General features: G+C 52.3%; 2 protein-coding genes across 2 annotated transcripts in view; both read left to right on the forward strand.

Annotated features, from left to right (window-relative positions):
- Positions 1-159: 159 nt before the first annotated feature.
- LOC129201159 (electroneutral sodium bicarbonate exchanger 1-like) lies at positions 160-13,998 on the forward strand. Its single transcript, XM_054812311.1, has 24 exons — positions 160-207; positions 1,579-1,660; positions 2,340-2,474; positions 2,941-3,076; positions 3,286-3,446; positions 3,937-4,125; positions 4,234-4,322; positions 4,443-4,600; positions 4,959-5,046; positions 5,528-5,674; positions 5,858-5,949; positions 6,453-6,627; positions 6,761-6,894; positions 7,569-7,814; positions 7,921-8,026; positions 8,939-9,100; positions 9,819-9,932; positions 10,256-10,417; positions 11,005-11,256; positions 11,985-12,053; positions 12,538-12,711; positions 12,811-12,948; positions 13,317-13,414; positions 13,911-13,998. The coding sequence occupies exons 1-24, from the start codon at positions 160-162 to the stop codon at positions 13,996-13,998; spliced, it is 3,243 nt and encodes a 1,080-aa protein (XP_054668286.1).
- Positions 13,999-21,308: 7,310 nt separating this feature from the next.
- The window catches only part of LOC129201160 (ubiquitin carboxyl-terminal hydrolase 38-like), a 66,638-nt gene continuing 61,909 nt past the window's right edge, over positions 21,309-26,037 (forward strand). Inside the window, 7 exon segments of the mRNA XM_054812312.1 lie at positions 21,309-21,356; positions 22,731-22,812; positions 23,285-23,419; positions 23,894-24,029; positions 24,239-24,402; positions 24,899-25,035; positions 25,434-25,591. Coding sequence (XP_054668287.1) covers positions 21,309-21,356; positions 22,731-22,812; positions 23,285-23,419; positions 23,894-24,029; positions 24,239-24,402; positions 24,899-25,035; positions 25,434-25,591 — 860 coding nt within the window.

Below are 26,037 nucleotides of genomic sequence, written 5' to 3' on the forward strand. Positions count from 1 at the left end.
ATTCCGATTCCAAGAAACGGTCACTTTTTGTGTACCTGGAGTTGGTACACAGCGGGCGACACTGAGCTCCTCTCGGTGAGGGTTACTGCGGTGTCCTGGGGGGGGTCTAACCCCCCTTGATTGATCCCCAAAACCCCAAAACCGCTGACCGACGTCAGGATGAGCCAGGACGAGGGTTACAAAATGACGCTGCTGGAAGAGTTACAGGTAGGGGCTCTGCCGAGGGGCCCAACGTCCCCGATGCCCCCCCCCCCCCCCCCAAACGGTTGGAAACCTCTCCCCGAAATCCCGTCGGCATTTCCCCGGAGCGCAGAGGGATGCGGAGGGGGGAGATGCTTTGTGCCGGGGAGGGCTCCCGGCGGCAGGTTCAGCGTCGTTGGTCGGAGTACGGGGGCAAAACGGTTTCTAAGAGAGACGGAGACTTTCCCCGTGTCACCCGCGGGGTGTTTGACTCCCAAACCGCCCCGTGTATTCCCACTCCAACACCCACCTAATGCGCTCGAGCTTGTGATTTCGTTTAAATCGCGATTTTTTTTTTTTTAAAACTGCGATTTTTTTTTGAAACCGCGATTTTTTCTTTAAACAGTATTTTTTTTTTTTTAAATTGCAATTTAAAGCGATTTTATTAAGCCCTCTCATCCCATACCTTTTCCCGGCTTGGGGTTTGGAGTTTCTTGGGGTTGGTTTTTTTGGGGATTTTTTTTTTTTTTTGGCAAAACCAAAGGGGAGCAGGATGCATTTTTGCTAAGAGGGGACGGAGGGTGGCGGAGGCCGTCATCGGAGAGAGGACAGGAAAGCCACGGGCGCGTGATAATCCGGCTGCCGGGTTACGTGGGCGAGTCCCGGGAGCTGGCGGGGAGTTAGCAACAGGTCGGCTCTGAAATTAATACTCGGGGACCAGCAAACTCGTTTCCAGACAGGAGCGTTTCTTCCTCTTGTTCGTTAAATTAACTGGTGCCTTTCCTGAGCATCGCTGCTGCGCGGTGGCAGGTGATGCTGTTCAGTCGAAGCAGGAATTTGGGGGATAAAAAGCAGATTTCACGTTAGTGTTTGCAGCTTAAATCGTAACAAGTTATTTATTTTCTGGCTTTGGGTTTGTTGTTTTTTTTTTTAATTAAGTCTTTTTGATTAATGCATCATTATTAGTACAACGGGCAGCATCTGCCAGCGCAGCGTTTGAAGTTTTATTTTAAATTATGGGTTTGGTTCTTTTGGGCTGTTTCCCAGTGCCCGGTGTAGCTCTTGCTTCTTGAATTTCGTCCAACAGCCCTGACAGTTCCCCAAGTTTTCTTGGTGTTTTGCTCTTCTTCAAACTTCGGTTTCAGAAATCGAGCAACTGGGTGCAAATCTCGGAGGGGTTTTTTGGGGGTTTTTTTTGTGTTTGAACGATGCTACGGGCTGTTTTATTGGGTTATGGGAAGAGAAACCTCCTCCAAGTCCGTGCTTTTAGGGCTGTGCCTGGAGGAGGAGGCACGCGGAGGCGTGATGCTCGTGGATTTGGGTGGACGCGGGGGTGGACGATGGCCGGGAGGACGTAAGGGAGCTCTGCACAACTTTTCCCTTCTCATTTCTAAACAGGGAGATGACGAAGAGGCAGTGATTGACCAAGGAAGAACGAGCAACGTCGTCAATATTCACTATGAGAAGGAGGAGTTGGAAGGTGAGTCTCTGCTGAGATCCCGGTAGAGGAGCCGCCAGCCCAGCGCCTTTTCCTGTCGCACAAAGTCCCTGCGACGTCCCTTGCTTGGCGTACGCGTCACGTGCAGCAAAACGTGGCGTGCTTCTAAATAAATAAGCACAGTTCTTTTCACCTTTTTTAACGTGACGGCTTTTAAACAGAGGGAGAAAGCCCCCGTGGAGGCCATGGTGTGAGTTTTAGCCACGGGGCTCTCCAAGCCGGGAGCATAATTTGACGGCTGCAGACTCAGGGCTGTGGTTTTCTTTTTTTTTGTTCTGGAGTTCATTATCATGGGACTGATTTGATCTTCTCTTGTCGCCTTGCGCCATACAAAGATTTTCAAAATAATTACCTTTTGTTGCTGCTCAACGAGCAATTCTGAGCGTTGTCCAGCTGAAGCTGGACTTTGAGAAGAGGTTGGATACTTTCAGGGCATTTTAGATGATCGGGAACCATCACTTGTTGTTGCTCTCTCGTTGCAAAGTTTGAGTAAAATAGGCTTGGGAAAAAAGGGCAGGTCTGTGACGTTCAGGGATCCAGTTAAAAGAAAATTAAGAGAAGTTGATGTTTCCTCCTGGGATGGCTGCACTGATTTAATTGCAGCATCTGCGTCAAGTGTCTCCGCGGTATCGAGAACGATGCAAACGCCGCTTTTTCGCAGGCCACCGGACCCTGTACGTGGGCGTGCGGATGCCGCTGGTGAGGCAAAGCCAGCGGCATCACCGTCCCCACAGCCAGAAGCATCGGGAAGAGGAACGGGAGAAGGACTCTGCCCCGACGGAGCAGGGCTACCACTGTAAGTCCCGCCGCAGCGTTCACTAAACTCCTCGGGGCTACGTGGGTGCTGGGGTCTTCTGCAAGCAGGTCCCCGTGCCGGTTTGAGTGGCTTGCTGTTCTTCCGAGGGAAAGCGGCATCATTTAGTAGGACCCTCTCTCTTTTCCCAAACTTTCCTCTTTCTTCTCTTTTTTTTTTTTTTTTATTTTTTTTTAAGACAGTTAAATGCATAAAGGATTTAGGCTCGCCTTCCTCAGAGGGATCCTGGCTTTAAAAATGGAACTGTGGGGAAGGGAAGGTGCCCATGCTTATGCAGAGGTGGATTAGATGCTTCTCCTTCTCTGGGGCTCTGTGCAAGCCTGGACAGAGCCAGGGCAGAGGGGCCAGCCCGATGTTTATGGTGCCGATCGATGCCCGCTTTGCCTATGAGCGTGACGGGCCGTATTCGGGCACGGTAACGGGACGGGGCTTTGCCTTCTGCCCCCAGACACTCCGTCCCAGCGAGTGCAGTTCATCCTCGGGACCGAGGAGGACGAGCAGCACGTTCCCCATGACTTGTTCACCGAGCTGGATGAGATCTGCGTGAAAGAGGGTGAAGATGCCGAGTGGAAGGAAACGGCAAGGTAAATCCCCGCTGCCGGCCGCGGTGGGAGAGGAGTCCCCTCGCCGGCAGCGCCCGCGGGCTCTGCTTTCCGCTCTCCGGGACTTTGGCAAAGCTTTTGCAGGTGCCGATGCGAGGAGCCTTCTCTCGCCGCCCTGTAGCTCTGTTAAAGGGGTTGCGGAGCTGAGGCCGTTTCCTCGCAATGGGGCTGATCGCGCCTGATGTCCGCAGGTGGCTGAAGTTTGAGGAGGACGTGGAAGACGGCGGCGAGCGCTGGAGCAAGCCCTACGTGGCCACGCTGTCCTTGCACAGCCTCTCTGAGCTGAGGAGTTGCATCATCAACGGGACGGTGCTGCTGGACATTTGTGCCAACAGCATCGAAGAGATTGCAGGTACCGCGGGCGCCGCGTCTCTGCGGGAACGGCCGAGCTCGGTTTGCCGCGGTGCCCTCCGCTCCCGAATCAAACCCTGCCCCAACGGCGCGTCCTTTTCCAGAAACCCCGCTGTGTTTTTAAGTTGGTTTTGGATGCAGGCTGGGCGTGCAACAGTCACACCAGCTTTTTCTGGTGTGTTTTTTCCATTTTTTTTTTTAAATGTGTAGAGTCAGACAGAAAGGCCAGACGGGGCAAGAAAATTGCATTATTTCGAATGGGAAATAATTATCTTAGCAGAGTGATGAATAAGCACTTTGCTCGTGTTTTTTAGCAAAAGAAACTTCTTGCTTTCGCTGCAAAGGCTGAACTGTATTAAAATGTCTTGCTAAGCAAGGCTGGGCCTGTGTCAGGGGATCCTGCGTGGCACAGCCTTCCCCCGGGGGCTTCAGGGCTTGGGACCTGGGGGGGTTTCTGCTCTGACGGCTTCGTTTCCCTTTGCCATCCCCAGATATGATCCTGGGCCCGCAAGACCAGTCCACGGAGTTTGACGAGCACGTGCGGGCAAAAGTTCGAGAAGTCCTACTGAAGAAGCATCACCATCAGAATGAGAAGAAAAGAAACAACCTTCTTCCCATCGTCCGCTCGTTTGCTGATGTGAGCAAGAAGCAGTCAGACCTGCACCTCCTTGACAAGCCAGGTGAGGGTTCCTGCAGGGCTCTGGTCCCATTCGACTTGTCCTGGCAGAGGAGAAGCATCCCAATTGCTCCTTGTCCGTCTTTCTGAGTGTCTTTCTTTTTCCTACCAGCCCAAACACTCACTCCGCATCCTTCTCCTACCACTGCAGAAGCTAAAAATGGGGTGAACCATGAGAGCAACGCGATGGACTTAAGCAAGGTGAGACGCTCGTAGCTATCTTATGCCTTTAGGGCCAGATTTGGTCTTGCAAATTTGGCTGCAGAGTGCTGAGGGCTTTGCTTTTGGGGTATTTGCCTGAATATCGCTTGTTGTGCCTAGGCGCAGCTGCATTTCATGAAGAAAATTCCCACCGGGGCTGAAGCATCCAACGTGCTCGTAGGAGAGCTGGATTTCCTTCGCCAGCCCATCGTGGCATTTGTCCGCCTGACCCCGGCTGTCCTCCTCTCGGGCATGACGGAAGTTCCCATCCCAACAAGGTCTGAAGGAGAAGCACAAAGATTTTATTTCAAAAAACCCCCACCCAACGAAAGAACATCAAGGTGCATGCATCAGTTTGGCGTCCCAAGGGAACAAGGGCAGGGGGAGCGAGGACATTTCTCCCACTCGCATCCCTTCCCTGCTGTGTCTTTCAAACCCCTTGGCCAATTTTAATGAAAATTGGCCCAAAAATTAAATTTGCCATCGGTTTTGGTGAATTTCAAATTCCTGGCGGAGTCGGTGAGCCTACGTGTCCCCTCTGGAGCTGCGCTCGGGGCTGGGGGCTCCCAGGGATTTCCTTGGGTGTCCTTTGAGCAAGGACACGTTCTTCTCGCTCATTGTGTTTTTCTTGCCCAGGTTCCTGTTTGTTTTGCTTGGACCAGAAGGCAAAGCCCATCAGTACCATGAGATCGGCAGGTCCATGGCTACTATCATGACGGATGAGGTGCGAGAAGAGAGAATTCCGGGTCATTTTTGGTTTTCTTCACCTCTCTGCAGTAGTGAGGAAGAGGATTTGCTTCCCAACTGCCCACAGCTCTCCAGATAGCCCACCCCTCGTTCACACGCCGAAGCAAACGCACGGATTTGTATCACCCCACCTCTTGGAGGTTGAAATCCCACCCGGTGTGCATCCTGCACCTCCCCGGGGTCCCCAGCACCCTGTCCCCAGTGGTGGCATTGCCAGGGCCAGTGAAACTTCCCCGCTTTAAGCAAAAGGGTATGGTGTGCCATGAGGGATGGGGACCTCGTGGAGGAGATGATTACAAGTACTGTGATGGACAGATTTTTCCATTTGGGGGAATATTTCCTGCCATTACAAGCAGGAAATTTGGGGAAAATGATCTTGCATTTAGCCAGGAGCTTACTGTAGTGCTTAGGACATCGGAGATGGGTTGTCCTCTGAGCAGGTTGCCTCCTGTCGGCAGGTTTTCCGTGACGTTGCCTATAAAGCCGAGAACCGGGCTGACCTCGTGGCCGGCATCGACGAGTTTCTGGATCAGGTCACGGTCTTGCCGCCAGGAGAATGGGATCCATCGATCCGAATCGAGCCCCCGAAAAACGTCCCTTCGCAGGTGGGTGCTGCGGCGGAGGGAGGCGCGAGGGGGACGGGCAGGCCGGCGGCCGGCCGGCCGGGGATGCTGTTCTGGGACCCAGATTCACCAGGTCCCAGTTTGACGCAGTCACATACCCAGACCAGAAGCCCAACAAGCCAGTGGTTACGAATCCATAGCTTTGGCTTATTTCCTTTTTAACAGGGAAAAAGGAAGATGCCAGGAGCTCTCGATGACAGTGCTTCTCACAGCAAGCCAGAGAAACACAGTGGTCCTGAACTGGAGCGCACGGGAAGGTGTGAGCTTTAATAGTTTGTGGGGTTTGTTGTTTGTTTTTTTTTTTTTCTCTTTGCCTCTAGAATCGGAGCGTGCACCTTCCCTTGTAGCAGTTTTCTGGGGTTAGTTGGTTCAGTGAAGGGGCTTCACATTACCAGCTCGGTCCCCTGGGCTGGGCAGGTGAGATCTGGGCAGCTGGGCTCAGCCACAGCACCACTGCAGACAGATTTTCTTGATTTGGGGTGGAAGCAGCTGTGTAAATACCTCCAGGGAGAGCTCTGCTGCTTCTCCAAGCAAGGGACAGTTGCAGTAAGAGGGGATGGGCTTTCAGGTTTGGTCCTTTTTCTTTTTGTTGGAGGGGTTTTTTGTGCTTGCTTGGTTTCTGCCGGGTATAAAACGGCCGAAGGAGACTGCTGCTGGTTAGCAATGAAGGTTACTGTCTGCTTGGGCTTGTCCTTCTGCAGCAAAACCCCCTCTGTGTGGTCTTGCAGGGAAACAGTCTATTTGTTTTTCCTTCCTCCAGGCTCTTTGGAGGTTTGATCCTGGACGTGAAGCGCAAAGCCCCGTGGTTCTGGAGCGACTTTCGGGATGGTCTGAGCCTGCAGTGTCTGGCGTCCTTCCTCTTCCTCTTCTGTGCCTGCATGTCCCCTGTCATCACCTTCGGGGGACTGCTGGGGGAGGCGACCGACGGCCACATCGTGAGCACCTCTCTTGGGTGGCGTGGGGGAGCGCAAAACTCATGCAAAATCTTCGCTGCAGTGAATTTGCTTTGGGTTTTTTCTTCTTTTTCCCATTGATTTATTTCCTCGCCGCTGCCTCTTCCCTGGACAGAGTGCCATGGAGTCACTGCTGGGCGCATCCATGACCGGCGTGGTGTATTCCCTCTTTGCTGGCCAACCTCTCACCATCCTTGGCAGCACTGGACCCGTCCTCGTGTTCGAAAAGATCCTCTACAAATTCTGCAAGTAAGGCCGGCTGCCGCGGCCGAGTGCCGCGAGAGCCTTCAGGAGGCAGTGGTGGAGAAAAGAGGTTTTTCTTGTCTTTTTCTCAGTGAGAGTTGTTAGATTTCAGTTGTTTTCTGTGTCGCAGACGTTGCACGCTGCTGCTTTAGTATGTGATGGTGCAAGAGCCCTTGGTCTCTGAAGGATGGATGAGGTTGTTTGGGGGTTTTAGGGTTAAAATGAAGCAGGAAGAGGAGAAGCCATAAGGATGGGGATCCTTGTGTTGTGATGAGTTTGATGTGAGATGAGACACCCTGATTGCAATTCAATTTATTCTTCAGCCCCAGCTTGCTGGTAGCAGGTGACTGGGTGCAAAATCAGCCGGGGTTTTGGTGTTAGGGCATGGGGGTGATGTGGGAGGACACCACCTTCCACAAAGGGCCCTGACCTCAATTAGCCTCCAAGGCCTTAACACAAGCTAATTGTTAAATAACAATCATGAAATAATTGGCCTCTCCTCCTGCAGGTCCGCACCCTGCACCGCAGCCCCAAGGCTGTCTGTAGTAGGACATGGAAAGTGCATTTACCACCTGCAGCCTTGACGTGCTCCTAAATTGCTCGTGATTTTCCCCGAAGGAAGGCACGGCTCGGCGCCTCTTCCTGGCCTTTCCAGCCTTTGTTTGATTTTGGTTTCCCAGGGAGTACGCGCTCTCCTATCTCTCTCTGCGGGCCTGCATCGGGCTGTGGACTGCCGCCTTCTGCATAGTGCTGGTGGCCACCGACGCCAGCTGTTTGGTGTGCTACATCACCCGCTTCACCGAAGAAGCCTTCGCCTCCCTCATCTGCATCATCTTCATCTACGAGGCTCTGGAGAAGCTGAGTCACCTGCGAGAGACCTACCCTGTGCACATGCACAGCAAGCTCGACTTCCTCACCGTCTACTAGTGAGTTTTTCTTTTCCTCCTAAAAGGCTGCTGCCCCTTGGCAGGAGCTCAGGGCTGCACCTCCATTGCCTTTCCCTCACCCTCGTCTTGGCTTTTCTCCTCCCAGCTGTAAGTGTGAGGCACCAAGCCATCCCAGCAACGCAACCCTGCGTTTCTGGGAGAGCAACGAGATCAACGTGTCTGGCATCGCCTGGGAAAACCTCACGGTGACTGTAAGTGCCCCAAGCCACTACTTCCGCGGCCGCGGGGTCCAGGGGCGTTCACATTTTGCAAAAGTCAGAGCCCTTCGGGTGATGAGGGGCTTCAGACTGTGCTAGTGCTGCTCTGCAAAGGCATTCTTTAAATCTAACGTGTGGTTTTAACCCGCTTGGTCCTGGGAAGGAGAGTCTACCTTGTCCCCCCAACATCGTGGGTAATAACTGTCCTCCTTGACCCTGTCGCAGGACAATTTTTCTGACCAGGAGCAAGGTTAAGTGGGTGGTTTGATTCTTGTAGAAGTTGGAGGACTTAAGTTCCTGCTTGAAGGTAGTCCTTAGCTTCCTTACTTGGTTCCTAAGAACTCCAGTCCTTGCTTGCTTACTCAGCACTGTCTGTAGGTCCATGCATAAATTTGCACGTCTGAGCAGCCTCTCGGGCTGCTGTTGCTGGAAGCAAAGCCCAGGCATAGGATGGGAGGCTCTTCAGGACATCTTCATCCCCTCTTGGCCGTGTCCTGGGAGCCCTTCGCTGGGAAGGGACGATTCGTCTCTTCTCCTTTCCTTCCGCGGCTGTCTTAGCCCTCCTTCCCTGCTCCCTCTTTCTCTATCCCCAAGAACTTCCAGTGTTTCCTTCCCCTCTTGGCGTCTTCTTCAGCCACGGTTGCCTGCCATTCGAGCGGAGGATGTGCCATGGGTCTGTGATATGGTGTCCCATCACATCTCGCCTCTCCGCTCTCCTCTGTGCGGTTCGATGTGTCACTTGTTCAGCTGCTGCTCATTCAATATAAATCTCCGTCAGCAGCAGCAGCAGCAGCAGCAGTTACAAGGTCATGGATCTTGGACCAAGATCCTCAAAAGCCCCGAGTTATCCCAGGTTTCCTTGCCGCACGTGCACTACCTTTGTGTCCTGACGCTCTGTTTCTCCAGGAATGTCGGTATTTGCATGGAGAGTTTCACGGACCTGCCTGTGGACGCAATGGCCCCTACGCGCCTAATGTCCTCTTCTGGTGCTGCATCCTCTTCTTCTCCACCTTTGTCCTGTCGAGCTTCTTGAAGAAGTTTAAAAGCAGCCGTTACTTCCCAACCAGAGTAGGTAGAAGATGGTGGCCGGCAGCAGTCTCCACACTCATTTCCCAAAATGGCTTTCCCGGAGCGCTAAGCAGTATTTGCCACCGCTTGGTCAAGCTGGGAAACATTGACCTTGAAGGCCAAACTCTCCAGCAGCTTGGATGTCCCTCCCTCGTTTCCATGAGTGCTAAACGACCGTGGCGTTTCCCACCTGCCTCGCGACCTGCCCCCGAGCGATATTTTGCTCAGGCAGTGGGAAAAGAGGTCTTCCAAAGTTGTGGGGGTTTATTTGCCTTTTTTTTTTTTTTTTTTTTTAACCTTCTGTGCATTATGCTCAAGGGGAAAGTTGGTTCAAATGAGGAGCTGCCATAGGAAAAGACACTTTTTCTTCCTTTTGAGGAACATACGATGCCTCAGTGCGCCTTATTCCCATTTTAGCTGTGAGCGTGGCTGCAGTGGCAGCCATCTGCTTCCTTATTTTTTAATATTTTTTTTACTTAAGGTTTGAATTCAAACAACCCTGTTCCACCTAATTAAACTCTTTTTTTTTTTATTGTCTGACACCAGCTCTCACAGAGACAAGCACAGCAACAGTAGCTAACCAAGGGATTTGGCTGCATGTCCTCAGAGTGGTGGGATTTTGTTAACCAGCCTTAATGTTGTTGATGTCTCTCATTTTTCCATCTCATGTTGTGGCCCCCTTTGCGATGCCCCTTTCAGCTCTGGTTTCTTGCCCCAGGTGCGGTCCACAATAAGTGACTTTGCTGTTTTCCTCACCATCGTCATCATGGTGCTCATTGACTTCATGACTGGGATCCCGTCACCGAAGCTCCACATCCCCCATATGTTCAAGGTAGGGGGGGTGTTGTGGCACGGAGCGGGTTTCACCGGGGCAGGACAGGGCTGAGTCTGGAGGAGATGCTGGTGGTGTGACCATCTCCTCCTCCACCTCCAAGTGCATCGTTTCCTCCTGGAAATGAGAAGACAGCCCCAAAACTAGGTACCTGCAGGAGAAATAGCTACAGGTGCTTGCAAAGAGGATGCTGGCACTGCTGAGCCCCGGGGTGACGTGAAACCAGGGCTGGGAGATGCTGTGACACGGGGATGGAGGGGAAAATCCAAGCCGGTGAAGTAGCTGGGCTGGGAGACGAGGCTGATGTGCGTGCTTTGTTGCAGCCTACCAGAGACGACCGCGGGTGGTTCATCAACCCCATAGGACCCAACCCTTGGTGGACGGTGGTGGCTGCGCTCATCCCAGCTCTGCTTTGCACCATCTTGATATTCATGGACCAGCAGATCACGGCTCTTATCGTGAACAGGAAGGAGCACAGGCTGAAGGTAAGGGGCTGCAGGAGACAACCCCATCCGCAACCCGCTCTGGGCTGCAGGTACGGGGAGAAGCTCCAATTCCAAATGCCTTGTGAAGGCATTGGTTTGGAACAACGTCAGGCAGCGTGGCAAGATGGTCTCCTGGCTTAATGATGACACAGGGAGCAAACGACAACAGGGGAGTTCAGATGAGCAATCTTTCGGAGGAGCATATTAAGCTTAGAGCGTTGTAGAAGCACGCTTTTGTTTTAAAATGTCAGCAGCAGCTGGGGAACGAATCATTTTGATGTGCTGCCAGGGATAACTGAGAGTCATATCTTACTCGCAAGTGGTAGAAATGTCTTTATGAATGAAAAATAGTAAGGTGGGTTTTTTTGTTGAGAAGTAGATACAAACTCCCCAAATCCACTCTGCTGCTGGATTGTCATGCAAGGTGCTTGCGCAAAGACTGGATACATCCTTATTTGTTTCCAGTTCGTGTTTTAAATTTTCAAGACGTCGACTTGAGCTCAAACAGGGTTGTTTGGGTCTGACTTGCGACGTTGTCCTTGCTCTTGTCCCGTGAGATGCTCTGTTTCTTGTTTCGCTCCGCGCAGAAAGGATGCGGGTACCACCTGGACCTCTTCATGGTGGCCGTGATGCTGGGGGTGTGCTCCGTGATGGGGCTGCCGTGGTTTGTGGCTGCGACCGTCCTGTCCATCACCCACGTGAATAGCCTCAAAGTAGAGTCTGGCTGCTCAGCTCCAGGAGAACAGCCCAAGTTTCTGGGGATACGAGAGCAGAGAGTCACTGGCTTGATGATCTTTGTGCTCATGGGCTGCTCAGTCTTCTTCACTTCGGTGTTAAAGGTAAGAGGAAAATGGAAACCACCCAACAACCGCGAGCTTTTTGGAGGTTATGCAAAACTAGTCCCCTTTCTCCAGGCCTGAGTAGCTGTGGAGCAGAGGAGGAGGTGATCCCAAACCTTGGGGCTCGATCCGTGGTGGGAACCACCCTCGGTTGCACTTTCCAGCCCTTCAGACCCCAGTTTGGCACGCTCGAGCCAAGCGAGCAAGCCAACTGCTTGGATTTTCAGATGTCTTTCAGGCCCACCCGTGTTTATGGGTTACGATGAAGCGTATTTAGAGCAGTACCTCTGCTCTTTCAACCAGGCAGCACGTTACCGGTTGCAATTTGTTCCCCCAGATGCCTCGGAACAGCCGTTCCCAGTAGCTAAACGCGCTGAAATCGTCCCCGTGGGCTTCCTTGCGTGTTGCCACAAGAACACGTACAAATGTTTTTCTACCGTCGCAGAACGCGGCATATGGTAGCATGGGCGAAATCACCTATTTTCCTCCAACCTTTCTGGAAAACAGGATTATTCTGATGAAGTGTAACTCAAAAGCTCAGCCTAAAGCAGAGCATTAAATCATTCGCACGCACAAAATCTCTGATGGTTAAAATGCGACACTTCTCTAACCCTCTGGAAGCTGGAAGGCTTTAGGCAATTTTAGGCAGGGACTGTAGAAGAGAGCGGTAATACTGAAAATGCAATTTGAAAACAAGAATGCACTAACTTCTGTATTTATTTTTGGAGTTTATACCAATGCCTGTGCTTTATGGCGTCTTTCTCTACATGGGTGTGTCGTCGCTCAGAGGAATTCAGGTACGGCCTCTTTTACAGCGTGTTGGGTCCCTGGTATTTCATCTCTATAGAAGCAGGTAAAAAAAGCAGTGGCATGGGGGGAAAAACCCCTCTCCGAAAGCAAGCGATCAAAATATTTTGTGTAAGAAAAAGATTGGAGGAGGCACAGGAGGTGTATAGGGCCGGGAGGACCGGGCAAGTTCAGGGCAGGTTACAGGAAAATGGGGGAATTCAGCGCGAAGGGAAGGCGATTTCTGTGGCTGGTGGAAATCCTTGCTGGGGGATTCAGCGTGCTGAGAAACGCTGAGAACAGAATAACGGGGAATAATTGCAGTTCGGTGGGCAGCTCTCGCGGGCAAGCCGGTTTATAGATGGAGCGGAGGGAAAATTGGGTGCTGCTCGCAGAGGAACGCGGTGGGATCCAGGATTTCTCATTGCAAGTGAGATCCTGAACACTCCCTCCGCGTCTCCCCGGGGCCAGAAACTTCTCACTGTTATTTTACAGTTCTTCGATCGCTTGAAGCTGTTTGGGATGCCGGCGAAACACCAGCCGGATATCATCTACCTGCGGCACGTCCCCTTGCGAAAGGTGCATTGCTTCACCATGATCCAGCTGATCTGCCTCGTCCTGCTCTGGGCCATCAAGGTGTCGCGTGCCGCCATCATCTTCCCCATGATGGTAAGAGCCGGTGCTGCTCGGCGTCGGGGTGTTTGTAGCGTCGGAGCGAGCTGTGGCATCATCTCTGACCTCGCTGCATCTTCCCTCTTATTCGTGAAGGTTTTGGCTCTCGTTTTTGTCCGGAAAGTGATGGATTTCTGCTTCTCGAAGCGAGAGCTCAGCTTTCTGGATGACCTTATGCCAGAAAGCAAGCAGAAGAAGTTGGACGATGCCAAAAATGAAGCCGAAGAAGAAGAGGTGAAGCTTGCTGGGTGCTCGGGGCCGGGCGTCTCCCTCGGGCTGTGAGATTGCCTCTTTCTGCCACAGCTCGTCTTTAAATGTCGGGGCAAGATCAGAACTAAACAGAAACGGATCCTAATAGCCTGGATCACACATCGTAACCTTTTATCCTAAATTAGCAGTGAGCTTAACACTTGACTAGAGGTATAATTTTAAAAATGAGTCCTATAATAAAGATTTATTATTATTATTATACCCTGCTGCACTGATAGCTAAAGCTGCCGCAGGTCAGGAGGAGAGGACAGCGTGCAACGTCTTTACTGGGTGCTGAGTTTATCTCCGCTTTGATTAAAGACCGAGAACTTGGTTTGTCCCTTTTCCGTCAGGAGTCCCAGAAGGTGATGGAAGCTGCTGCTGCAAATTGGGTTCAACTGAAAGTGGGGAAGACCAGCGACTTGGATATCCCACAGCAAAGCAGCGACAGGTAAAGTGCCACCAAGCGCCAGGACCCCCGGCAAGATTCGTTTGAAGGTGTTTGGCACCGTCTTTATCGAGCGTCCCTCGGTAAAGCGGTCCGCTCGGCGGGAAAATCAAATTTCTGGGCAGGGCTGCCGGAGGCGATGGCGGGGCTCTGCCCCTGCGCAGAGCGGCTGCACAACTCCCATTTAACCCCCAAAACTTGCATCATCAGTGACTTTAGGGTAGCAGGAGATCCTCATATTTAAGAAAGAGGTGGTGTAGGCACGACCTGTAGCAGCAGTGGCTTAGGAGCCCGCTCCAGGGCTAAACGCCAGCAAGAGCCTTTGCCTGGAGCTGTTGTTCTACAGGCTTGCCTCCCGCAACTCCTCATCCAGCAAAACCTCCGGTGCTTACGCTGAGCTTTGGTTCCCCGGGCCCCCCTGGTCCTCTTGCTGGTGCTAACGCACTTGGCGGCAGCAGTTCCCGTAATCACGGATTGCGATGTAAAATATTTATTGCAGGACCGATCCTTCCGAGATTAATATCTGGGATGAAATGTCGAAAACGACCGTGTGGAAGACTCTCCCTATGAACACAGAAACAGTCTGAATTTGGGGAGGAAAAAGGTAAAGGACCGCATGCGAGCGTGACGAGACGCGCGCGTACGGTTTTCCCATGCTTCGTCCAGCAATGCTGAGCAAACGAGCAGCGGCGAGGACGGTGGCACGCCAGCCAGCTCCTCTCTGCCGCGGTGGTCCCACGAACGGGGCTCAAACCCCATCTTCCACTGATGATGCTCTCCCTTTTTTTTTTTTTTTCCCATTCTTCCCCCTCCCCAGTTTTTATGTTTAGGAATCTTGACTTTGAAGGAGAGGAGCGAGAACGTGACTCAGGGATGTGCCAACGCGGACACGGGGAGAAACTGCTTTTTTTTTTTCCAGTTGGAGGATTCCCATGAAAGCCATGCAGACGTCTTCAGTTATCCTTGGTGTGCTTCAGGCATTCAGTATCTCTAGACCAGCAAACTGAGGTGCACATCACGGTCAATGGGAGTTCGGTGTTGTTGAGCCTCCGGGCGTACGTGCGTGTGTTTGTTGCAGTTGCGTAGTGGTAGAGGGACTGCTAGCGCTTTATCATTCAGTGCTATTTTTTTAATACCCAATTCCTCCTCTCCTTTCTCTTTTTTTTTCCAAATATAAACTCATGTTTATGTTCCAAATAGTTTTCTGTTATACTTGACGCCTTCTCCGTTTTCTTCTTTATCACGGCCGGGTTTTTGGTCTGGTTTGGGGTCCAGGCTTTCGTTCACTCCTACGTCCCTTACAGGTAGGAGAGGGATGTCCTCCCTGGCGGGGCAGCCTAAGGAGCGTCCGAGCAGTTGGGCTAAGGCGAAGGAAAAGCGTTTGCTCCCTGCCCTCCAGTTTTACAGCATTTTACTTTATTTTAATTTTCATTTTTATTTTCTTTTTATTTTCTTTTTGACTTTTATTTTTCTTTTATTTTAATTTTATTTTTTTTTTTTTATTTTTATTTTATTTTTATTTTATCTTAATTTTATTTTAATTGTATTTATTTTCTTTTCCTTTGGCTCTGCCATCAGCCTGGAAGCTGCAAAATGCAGAAATGCCCCTTTCTTGTCCCCTGGCCGTAAACCGAATATAAGGGACCACTTAAAATCGAATACTTTGAATACAGCGTATGGTTTTGGGAAAGGCCAGGTGAGACCTGGGGCTCTGCGTCCCTGGGCTGCCCCCCCCGTTGTTCCTCCGCTTTCCTTCCTTTTACCTCCCTGGGACTCTAGGGGTTGGTTGTTTTGTTTTTTCTTTTTTCAGCCCTGTCCTTGCAAAGTCTTTTCTCTCGCAGGGTGGGACGAGCTGGGAGGAAAGCGGGAAGCTGCCTTCTCCTCCTCCCTCTCCCTGCCGCTTTGCAGGAACAAGCTGTTCAGCAGAGACGGTTCTCGTGCCCCCTTCACGTTTTGGGGGGGTCCTTGGGCTGCGGCGTCACCCCAGGCACATGCGGTCGAGTCGGGTGGCCCTGGAGCCTGGGAGGAGAGGACAACCCAGAAGAAAAGGTCCCCTTGCAGCCCTGCACCTTGCTGGGGGCTCAGCACCTGCTCCAGGCTCTTGGCGGCTGCGGCCGCTGCCCCGCGCCCAGCTGGGACGGGCGCACGAACCCTCCTGCCATCGGCTTCTCCCATCCGCCGCGGGAACCGTTTTGTGCATCAAACCGACCCAAAGTGACGTGCGGGTGGGGAAAAGAAAATGTGAAATGGCTCTGTAAGGGTGAGAGCGGCACATCACCGAGCAGGGCCAAAATCGGACGCTTTTACGGGATGGGGCTTTGCAAACCGTAGTTTGACGGTTGCCGGCACGGCGGGGTGACCGGTGGAGGGGGAGGAAACTGGTTTAGCTCTTCAAAAAGGAGGGGAGGCCAAAAAAAAAAAAAAAAAAAAAAGCAAAGGGGGTGGGGTGCTTGGAGGAAGGGAAAGGTGCAAAGCCTGGGTTTTCTCGCTGCTCTTCCTCCGTGCACCTCCCGTCCACGCTGCCTTCCTGTGCTGCTCCCCCGTGCCGTCCCTCCCTCCCCAGGGAGAAAAGGTCGCAGTGGGGGAGAGCCCTGAGCTCTCCACCAGTTGGAAAATAAACTTGAATTCCCGTGGAGGTAGAAGCGTTAAGCCGGTGACGGGCATGGGCGTGGAGCTGGGCGGTTGTGGTACCAGTCCCCTTGCTGCCCTGTCCCTAAATGAAATTATTTGGCTTCTCGTAGCGGCCAGTTTTTCTTTTGTCCTTGTTCTTTTCCGTAAGAGGAGAGCGCAGGGCTGGACTCGGCTCCCTCCTGGCAGGGGCCGGAGGCTGGGATTGTTCCCTGCGCGTGCCTGGCGTCTCTTCGGCTCGGAAAGAAAGAAAAGACAGAAACCCACCCGGGAAGGAAAACGGGGCCGGGCTGAACGAAGAGCGGGCTGGGGCCAGCTCCGCCGGGATCTGCATCTCCCCTGGCCTCGGGGGGCTGCGAAAATTTGGCAGCTGCCTGGGCAGTTCCTTATTTAAAAAGCAAACCAGGCTTCCTCGGCGCGCCCCAGCTTCTCCATTTGGAGCTTTGGCTACTTACAGGGCTAGATTTTTCTTTTTTCTTTTTTCTGTATTTATTGTCATTTTTAACTTTTTTTTTATTTAAATGAAAGCTGATGTCTTACTTTCTAACGTGACTCTGGGTCATCTCAATGGTGTTTGGAACCCCCCAGCCTGGCTGGAGACCCAGCGCTCCGGCTGCCTGCCCCCATTAGACACCAGAAACCCAGGGATGGCTCCTTATTTTGGGAGGATTTAATATTGCCCTGTGCAGAGGAAAATTATACGAGGGGGGGAAAAAACCCTCTCAAAGGTGTTCCTGGAATCGCTTTCTGACTGAAAAAAAACCCCATCCTTGAAGTGACCCGTGACGCTTTGGTTGGTAGCAAAGCCCCTTTGCCATCGATGCAGGATGGGTGCTGGGTGTTTTCCTCATCTTTGGTGCCTTAAAACAGCTCCCCAGATCTCCCGGGAGCCCCTTCGAAAGAAGTTTCCTAAAATGTAGGTGCATGGAAATCCCTAAGGGGGGAAAAAAGATGTAAAAAGGTAATAAATAAGGTGCTGGCACAATTTTTTTTTTTTAAATTTTATTTCATTTTTTTCCCCCATTTAGAAATACAGACACTATTTTTTCATTTTGGAGATGCTGAAATATATTTATTTTATGGTAAGAGATGCTCTAGTTTGGAAATGCTCCGTGTTGTAAATAAAACTGGGGGAGGTTGGAATCCTTTGAGCATATCTGTGTTATTTATCACTTTGAATCTTTGTGTGTTTTGTTTTGTTTTGTTTTGTTTTAATTATTATTTGATTGATTTTGGGTTCCTTCTGTGAAACTCAAATAATATAAATCTGTGTCGCCGTCTCGTGGGTCCCGTCCGTGAAGGGTTGATGTTGGCTGACGGGTCCACCCTCCTGAGCCGTGTCTGTCTGATTTTTCTCTTGTCACCCATTGAACGTAATGGGAAAAGAATATAATAAAAGTCTCGTGTGTCTTGCTGTGCCGCTCCCGAGTCTTTTAAAGGGAGGAGAGGAGTTGGAGGCATCTTTGGAGCTTTTTAAGGGGGGGTTTGGAGTGGGCAGCGCTGATTTGGGGGAAATCCATCTCCCTGGGATGTTGGGTCAGGAACCAACCGATTGGGGAAAGAGTTGAAATCAGTGGGTTTGGGGTTTTATTGATTTATGTAATTTAAAAAAAAAAATTTCTTTTAATTTCTCTATGCAAGTGATGGCAATGAGCTCTGTGTTGCAGGAGGGAGGGGACAGCAGCATCACCCACGTCACCTCTGCCAGACCAGGGGTGTGCGGGGAGTTCAGAAATGGGACTTGGGGGGGTGAAGGTGTTGGTACAGGAGAGAAGTCGCCCCCTCCAGAGTGAGCAGATCCTCCCCCCTGCCTTTTGTGGCTTTTTTTTGGACCATTTGCAACACAATTAATTACCATTCAATCCAAAGGTTCTAGTTATCTTCCTTTTTTTTTTTTTTTTTTTTTTAATTTCTTTCCAAATCCCCTCTGGCACAGGTCTGTGGGGTCAGGCAGGTTCATCCCGATCACCCTTTTACCTAAAACTTGAGGAATTGAGAGAAAAATGGGGCACTTGAGCCAAGCCGGGGATCGGAGCCCGGTGCCTCAAAATCCCCCGGGACCAGCGGCGCGCGGGATCCCGATGGGATGCTCGGAAGCATTGGAGACGTCACCAACCGGCTGCCGGATTTAACAAAGGTTTTATTACGGTTTAGGGAAAGCCGCAGGATCTACAGCGCCCTCGGAGCTGTTAGAGAGAAAATGAAGCCGGAGAAATCCAGGTTTGAAGGGAAGGCTGATCCGCGGGTGCAAATTTTCGGAGGAGGTGACTGGGAAACACCGAAGGGATTGATTGATGCGGCTGCGTGTGATGGATAAATCCTTCCCGTGGAGCATCCCATCGCTGGCAGTGATGGACGGGTGCAACTATCCCCAGGCTGATGCTGCTGGAAAGCTGATGTTGCCGTTTAATTGTACCTTCAAAATAAAAAGCAAACAACCACCAAACAGTTTCACGGACTAGAAACTCCCCCTAACATCAGTTTAGGAGCTTGGGAACAGCGGATTTTCTCGTTCGCAAAGGAGCAAATGCTTTGCTTCGACGAGACCGCAACGTGGTAATATCCCCTGTAAATGCAAACGATCCCGCCGCGTTGAGACTGAAATGAAATGCAAAACGTCAGCACGGAGCACGGCAAGAACAAAACAGCCTCTTCCCATCGTAAATTATCAACTCTCCCCCAAAGCAGCTTAATTTTCCTTGTTTTATTTTATTACGAGTAAACACCAGAGAAGCCCCGTGAGCCAGCAAAAATGAGAAGCAGCGTCAGGCGTAGGAAGCCAGACTCTGACTTTGCACCACACCCGCTGATTTGTGGCTACGTTTTGAAATGATTCCTTTATTTGTTTTTAATGGGCCACGTCTGCTGTTTGGGCTGACTTACGTGAGCGGTGGGAACGCGGCCGGGAAGGGGACGCCACGGGGCTCCTCCTTCGGGGACCTCTTTGCGGAGCTGCCGAATATAAGAAAACAGGTGGAGAGAAAACTTCTAAAACTGCGTTACCGACTGGGATCGTGGCGTGGTGGGAGGTTATTTCCCAGCGTGGTCCCCTTCCCCTCTCCTCTTTTTACCTGTACCGCTTGGTGTTGATGAGCCAGTGCACAAAGTCCTTGGCCTTCATCTTGTCCAGGTAGCGGGTGAAGTCGCTGGTGAAGGTGCCTTCCGAGTGTCGCTTGATGTTGGAGGCGAAGCTTTGGGCGCTTTGGGATTCGTACGACTGCCATCTGCTCGGGAGAGAAGGATGGGGGAAGAAAATGTGGTTTAATGCACGTGGTGGCATCCTGCATTCTCCCTGCGGGAGGTGCCCAGAGCGGGGGGTTGTGTCCTGTAAAGTACTTTACTGTGTGCAGCATCCTCCAGAAAAGCTCTAATAATAAAGAAAAATAATTTGCAGTCTCGGGAGGGTCTGCCAAGCCAGGCCAGGGTTGTCCCCGCCATCATATATACGCACTATCCTATCCCATATTATTTGCCCTACTCCTTGCTCGGCTGTGGTGGGTTCATGCCTGGGAGGGAGGGAGGGAGGGAGGGAGCGTGGTGCCGCCCCGAGGTTTAGATCAACCTCCTCCAGCTCCAGGACAGAGAGCTGACATTGGGGTCCCCCCCCTTCCACAAATTCCCCCCCGGCAGAAGATCCCCAAAGGATTTTCCTCCCACACAGCTGCCGGCATGGAGCGGGGCTCAGCACCCAGCCCAAATGTGTTGGGTTTGTGTGGCAAGGTTTTGGTAGCGGGGGGGGCTACAGGGGTGGCTTCTGTGAGAAGCTGCCAGAAGCTTCCCCTGTGTCTGACAGAGCCAATGGCAGCCGGCTCCAAGATGGACCCGCCCCTGGCCAAGGCCGAGCCAATCAGCGCCTCTGTGAGAACATATTTAAGAAGTAAAAAAAACCAGTTAGAGAGAGCTTTTGCAGCGGGAGAGAGGAGTGAGAAGCTGTAAGAAACTCTGCAGACACCCAGGTCAGTGCAGAAGGAGGGGCAGGAGGTGCTCCAGGCACCGGAGCAGAGATCCCCCTGCAGCCCGTGGTGAAGGCCATGGTGAAGCAGGCTGTCCCCCTGCAGCCCATGGAGGAAGGATGAGGGGGTGCAGAGATTCCCCCCTGCAGCCCATGGAGGAAGGATGAGGGGGTGTAGAGATTCTGCAGCCCAGGATGAGGGGGTGTAGAGATTCCCCCTGCAGCCCATGGAGGAAGGATGAGGGGGTGCAGAGATTCCACCTGCCCCTGGAGGACCCCACGCCGGAGCAGGTGGAGGCACCTGAAGGAGGCCGTGGCCCGTGGGAAGCCCACGCTGGATCACGTTGCTGGCAGGACCTGTGGACCCGTGGAGAGAGGAGCCCACGCCGGAGCAGGTTTGCTGGCAGGACTTGTGACCCCGTGGGGGACCCACGCTGGAGCAGTTTGCTCCTGAAGGTCTGCACCCCGTGGGAGAGACCACGCTGGAGCAGTTCGTGAAGGACTGTAGCCCGTGGGAGAGGCTCCATGTAGGAGCAGGGGAACGATGAGAGGAGTCCTCCCCCTGAGGAGGAAGAAGCGGCAGACTCAAAGATTAATTAGAGTTGTACATTTTTTATCTTTGCTGGATGCCTTAGCAGTTCAGGGGGAGTAAAATGCCACCCCCCACCCCCCCTCATTTGCTGAAACTTTGGCTTTTGTTTGCCTGTCACCACGCACTTTCAGTGCTCTGGTTTAAATTCTTTGGTGGCATCTCCGTGCGAGGCTCGCTGCGATTTCGGGGATGCTGTGGTGGCCGGGGAAGGGCGATGGGATGCTCGGAGCATCTCGCCACGGACCCGGAGGTCCCCACTTGTCCCGTTTCCTCCCACGTTTGCTCCTGAAGCTTTAAAACTTAATAATATAAAAGCAGCGGGGGATCTGAGCCGCCCCGTAATGGGTATTTTCCCAAGGGTTTGCGCCTCAGTCGTATGTTGGCAGCTTGTGCTGTGAAACACACCAAAACGCCGCTTATGCCTTTCGCCCCGGCGTTTACACCCCATTTCTCTCCTCCGGGTAGGTTTGGTTCAAAACAGAGCTGGTTTCTCCCCATCCACTAAGTTTTCCAAGCAGGATGAGTTTTGGGGTTGCGTGGCTTTAAATAACCGCCCATGCCCAAGATTCCGATTCCAAGAAACGGTCACTTTTTGTGTACCTGGAGTTGGTACACAGCGGGCGACACTGAGCTCCTCTCGGTGAGGGTTACTGCGGTGTCCTGGGGGGGGTCTAACCCCCCCTTGATTGATCCCCAAAACCCCAAAACCGCTGACCGACGTCAGGATGAGCCAGGACGAGGGTTACAAAATGACGCTGCTGGAAGAGTTACAGGTAGGGGCTCTGCCGAGGGGCCCAACGTCCCCGATGCCCCCCCACCCCGCCCCAAACGGTTGGAAACCTCTCCCCGAAATCCCGTCGGCATTTCCCCGGAGCGCAGAGGGATGCGGAGGGGGGAGATGCTTTGTGCCGGGGAGGGCTCCCGGCGGCAGGTTCAGCGTCGTTGGTCGGAGTACGGGGGCAAAACGGTTTCTAAGAGAGACGGAGACTTTCCTGTGTCACCCGCGGGGTGTTTGACTCCCAAACCGCCCCGTGTATTCCCACTCCAACACCCACCTAATGCGCTCGAGCTTGTGATTTCGTTTAAATCGCGATTTTTTTTTTTTAAAACTGCGATTTTTTTTTTGAAACCGCGATTTTTTTCTTTAAACAGCGATTTTTTTTTTAAATTGCAATTTAAAGCGATTTTATTAAGCCCTTTCATCCCATACCTTTTCCCGGCTTGGGGTTTGGAGTTTCTTGGGGTTGGTTTTTTTGGGGATTTTTTTTTTTTTTTTTGGCAAAACCAAAGGGGAGCAGGATGCATTTTTGCTAAGAGGGGACGGAGGGTGGTGGAGGCCGTCATCGGAGAGAGGACAGGAAAGCCACGGGCGCGTGATAATCCGGCTGCCGGGTTACGTGGGCGAGTCCCGGGAGCTGGCGGGGAGTTAGCAACAGGTCGGCTCTGAAATTAATACTCGGGGACCAGCAAACTCGTTTCCAGACAGGAGCGTTTCTTCCTCTTGTTCGTTAAATTAACCGGTGCCTTTCACGAGCATCGCTGCTGCGCGGTGGCAGGTGATGCTGTTCAGTCGAAGCAGGAATTTGGGGGATAAAAAGCAAATTTCACGTTAGTGTTTGCAGGTTAAATTGTAACAAGTTATTTATTCTCTGGCTTTGGGATTTTTGTTTTTTGGGGTTTTTTATTAAGTCTTTTTGATTAATGCATCATCATTAGTACGACGGGCAGCATCTGCCAGCGCGGCGTTTGAAGTTTTATTTTAAATTATGGGTTTGGTTCTTTTGGGCTGTTTCCCAGTGCCCGGTGTAGCTCTTGCTTCTTGAATTTCGTCCAACAGCCCTGCCAGGTCCCCAAGTTTTCTTGGTGTTTTGCTCTTCTTCAAACTTCGGTTTCAGAAATCGAGCAACTGGGTGCGAATCTCAGAGGGGTTTTTGGGGGTTTTTTTTGTGTTTGAACGATGCTACGGGCTGTTTTATTGGGTTATGGGAAGAGAAACCTCCTCCAAGTCCGTGCTTTTAGGGCTGTGCCTGGAGGAGGAGGCACGCGGAGGCGTGATGCTTGTGGATTTGGGTGGACGCGGGGGTGGACGATGGCCGGGAGGACGTAAGGGAGCTCTGCGCAACTTTTCCCTTCTCCTTTCTAAACAGGGAGATGACGAAGAGGCAGTGATTGACCAAGGAAGAACGAGCAACGTCGTCAATATTCACTATGAGAAGGAGGAGTTGGAAGGTGAGTCTCTGCTGAGATCCCGGTAGAGGAGCCGCCAGCCCAGCGCCTTTTCCTGTCGCACAAAGTCCCTGCGACGTCCCTTGCTTGGCTGCGTCACGTGCCCGTTGCTTAAGGCATTTTAGATGATCCGCGGGGAACGCCATCACTTGTGGGATGTTGCTCTCTCGTTGCAAAGTTGCTGCTCAACGAGCAATTCTGAGCGTTGTCCAGCTGAGCTGGACTTTGAGAAGAGGTTGGACTTTCAGGGCATTTTAGATGATCGGGAACCATCACTTGTTGTTGCTCTTCGTTGCAAAGTTTGAGTAAAATAGGCTTGGGAAAAAGGGAGGTCTGTGACGTTCAGGGATCCAGTTAAAAGAAAATTAAGAGAAGTTGGTGTTTCCTCCTGGGGTGGCTGCACTGATTTAATTGCGGCATCTGCGTCAAGCGTCTCCGCGGTATCGAGAACGATGCAAACGCCGCTTTTTCGCAGGCCACCGGACCCTGTACGTGGGCGTGCGGATGCCGCTGGTGAGGCAAAGCCACCGGCATCACCGTCCCCACAGCCAGAAGCATCGGGAACAGGAACGGGAGAAGGACTCTGCCCCGACGGAGCAGGGCTACCACTGTAAGTCCCGCCGCAGCGTTCACTGAACTCCTCGGGGCTACGTGGGTGCTGGGGTCTTCTGCAAGCAGGTCCCCGTGCCGGTTTGAGTGGCTTGCTGTTCTTCCGAGGGAAAGCGGCATCATTTAGCAGGACCCTCTCTCTTTTCCCAAACTTTCCTCTTTCTTCTCTTTTTTTTTTATTTTTATTTTTTTTTATTTTTTTAAGACAGTTAAATGCATAAAGGATTTAGGCTTGCCTTCCTCAGAGGGATCCTGGCTTTAAAAATGGAACTGTGGGGAAGGGAAGGTGCCCATCCTTATGCAGAGGTGGATTAGATGCTTCTCCTTCTCTGGGGCTCTGTGCAAGCCTGGACAGAGCCAGGGCAGAGGGGCCAGCCCGATGTTTATGGTGCCGATCGATGCCCGCTTTGCCTATGAGCGTGACGGGCCGTATTCGGGCACGGTAACGGGACGGGGCTTAGCCTTCTGCCCCCAGACACTCCGTCCCAGCGAGTGCAGTTCATCCTCGGGACCGAGGAGGACGAGCAGCACGTTCCCCATGACTTGTTCACCGAGCTGGATGAGATCTGCGTGAAAGAGGGTGAAGATGCCGAGTGGAAGGAAACGGCAAGGTAAATCCCCGCTGCCGGCCGCGGTGGGAGAGGAGTCCCCTCGCCGGCAGCGCCCGCGGGCTCTGCTTTCCGCTCTCCGGGACTTTGGCAAAGCTTTTGCAGGTGCCGATGCGAGGAGCCTTCTCTCGCCGCCCTGTAGCTCTGTTAAAGGGGTTGCGGAGCTGAGGCCGTTTCCTCGCAATGGGGCTGATCGCGCCTGATGTCCGCAGGTGGCTGAAGTTTGAGGAGGACGTGGAAGACGGCGGCGAGCGCTGGAGGAGCAAGCCCTACGTGGCCACGCTGTCCTTGCACAGCCTCTCTGAGCTGAGGAGTTGCATCATCAACGGGACGGTGCTGCTGGACATTTGTGCCAACAGCATCGAAGAGATTGCAGGTACCGCGGGCGCCGCGTCTCTGCTGCGGGAACGGCCGAGCTCGGTTTGCCGCGGTGCCCTCCGCTCCCGAATCAAACCCTGCCCCAACGGCGCGTCCTTTTCCAGAAACCCCGCTGTGTTTTTAAGTTGGTTTTGGATGCAGGCTGGCGGCGTGCAACAGTCACACCAGCTTTTTCTGGTGTGTTTTTTCCATTTTTTTTTTTTAAATGTGTAGAGTCAGACAGAAAGGCCAGACGGGGCAAGAAAATTGCATTATTTCGAATGGGAAATAATTATCTTAGCAGAGTGATGAATAAGCACTTTGCTCGTGTTTTTTAGCAAAAGAAACTTCTTGCTTTCGCTGCAAAGGCTGAACTGTATTAAAATGTCTTGCTAAGCAAGGCTGGGCCTGTGTCAGGGGATCCTGCGTGGCACAGCCTTCCCCCGGGGGCTTCGGGGCTTGGGACCTGGGGGGGTTTCTGCTCTGACGGCTTCGTTTCCCTTTGCCATCCCCAGATATGATCCTGGGCCCGCAAGACCAGTCCACGGAGTTTGACGAGCACGTGCGGGCAAAAGTTCGAGAAGTCCTACTGAAGAAGCATCACCATCAGAATGAGAAGAAAAAGAAACAACCTTCTTCCCATCGTCCGCTCGTTTGCTGATGTGAGCAAGAAGCAGTCAGACCTGCACCTCCTTGACAAGCCAGGTGGGGTTCCTGCAGGGTTTGGCACCAGGTGAGGGTTCCTGCAGGGCTCTGGTCCCATTCGACTTGTCCTGGCAGAGGAGAAGCATCCCAATTGCTCCTTGTCCGTCTTTCTGAGTGTCTTTCTTTTTCCTACCAGCCCAAACACTCACCCCGCATCCTTTCCTACCACTGCAGAAGCTAAAAATGGGGGTGAACCGAGAGCAACGCGATGGACTTAAGCAAGGTGAGACGCTCGTAGCTATCTTATGCCTTTAGGGCCAGATTTGGTCTTGCAAATTTGGCTGCAGAGTGCTGAGGGCTTTGCTTTTGGGGTATTTGCCTGAAAATCGCTTGTGTTGTGCCTAGGCGCAGCTGCATTTCATGAAGAAAATTCCCACCGGGGCTGAAGCATCCAACGTGCTCGTAGGAGAGCTGGATTTCCTTCGCCAGCCCATCGTGGCATTTGTCCGCCTGACCCCGGCTGTCCTCCTCTCGGGCATGACGGAAGTTCCCATCCCAACAAGGTCTGAAGGAGAAGCACAAAGATTTTATTTCAAAAAACCCCCACCCAACGAAAGAACATCAAGGTGCATGCATCAGTTTGGCGTCCCAAGGGAACAAGGGCAGGGGGAGCGAGGACATTTCTCCCACTCGCATCCCTTCCCTGCTGTGTCTTTCAAACCCCTTGGCCAATTTTAATGAAAATTGGCCCAAAAAATAAATTTGCCATCGGTTTTGGTGAATTTCAAATTCCTGGCGGAGTCGGTGAGCCTACGTGTCCCCTCTGGAGCTGCGCTCGGGGTGGGGGCTCCAGGGATTTCCTTGGGTGTCCTTTGAGCAAGGACACGTTTTCTCGCTCATTGTGTTTTTCTTGCCCAGGTTCCTGTTTGTTTTGCTTGGACCAGAAGGCAAAGCCCATCAGTCCATGAGATCGGCAGGTCCATGGCTACTATCATGACGGATGAGGTGC

The sequence above is a fragment of the Grus americana genome, unplaced genomic scaffold, assembly GCF_028858705.1.
Source record: "Grus americana isolate bGruAme1 unplaced genomic scaffold, bGruAme1.mat scaffold_82, whole genome shotgun sequence".
Taxonomy (NCBI): domain Eukaryota; kingdom Metazoa; phylum Chordata; class Aves; order Gruiformes; family Gruidae; genus Grus; species Grus americana.

Bases quoted from the DNA above. Each gene is read 5' to 3' on its own strand.
- LOC129201159 (XM_054812311.1), top strand. From the start codon at position 160: ATGAGCCAGGACGAGGGTTACAAAATGACGCTGCTGGAAGAGTTACAG. The intron at 8,027-8,938 runs GTAAGTGCCCCA...CTGTTTCTCCAG, and splicing joins GGGAAAACCTCACGGTGACT to GAATGTCGGTATTTGCATGG. The intron at 12,949-13,316 runs GTGAAGCTTGCT...CTTTTCCGTCAG, and splicing joins ATGAAGCCGAAGAAGAAGAG to GAGTCCCAGAAGGTGATGGA.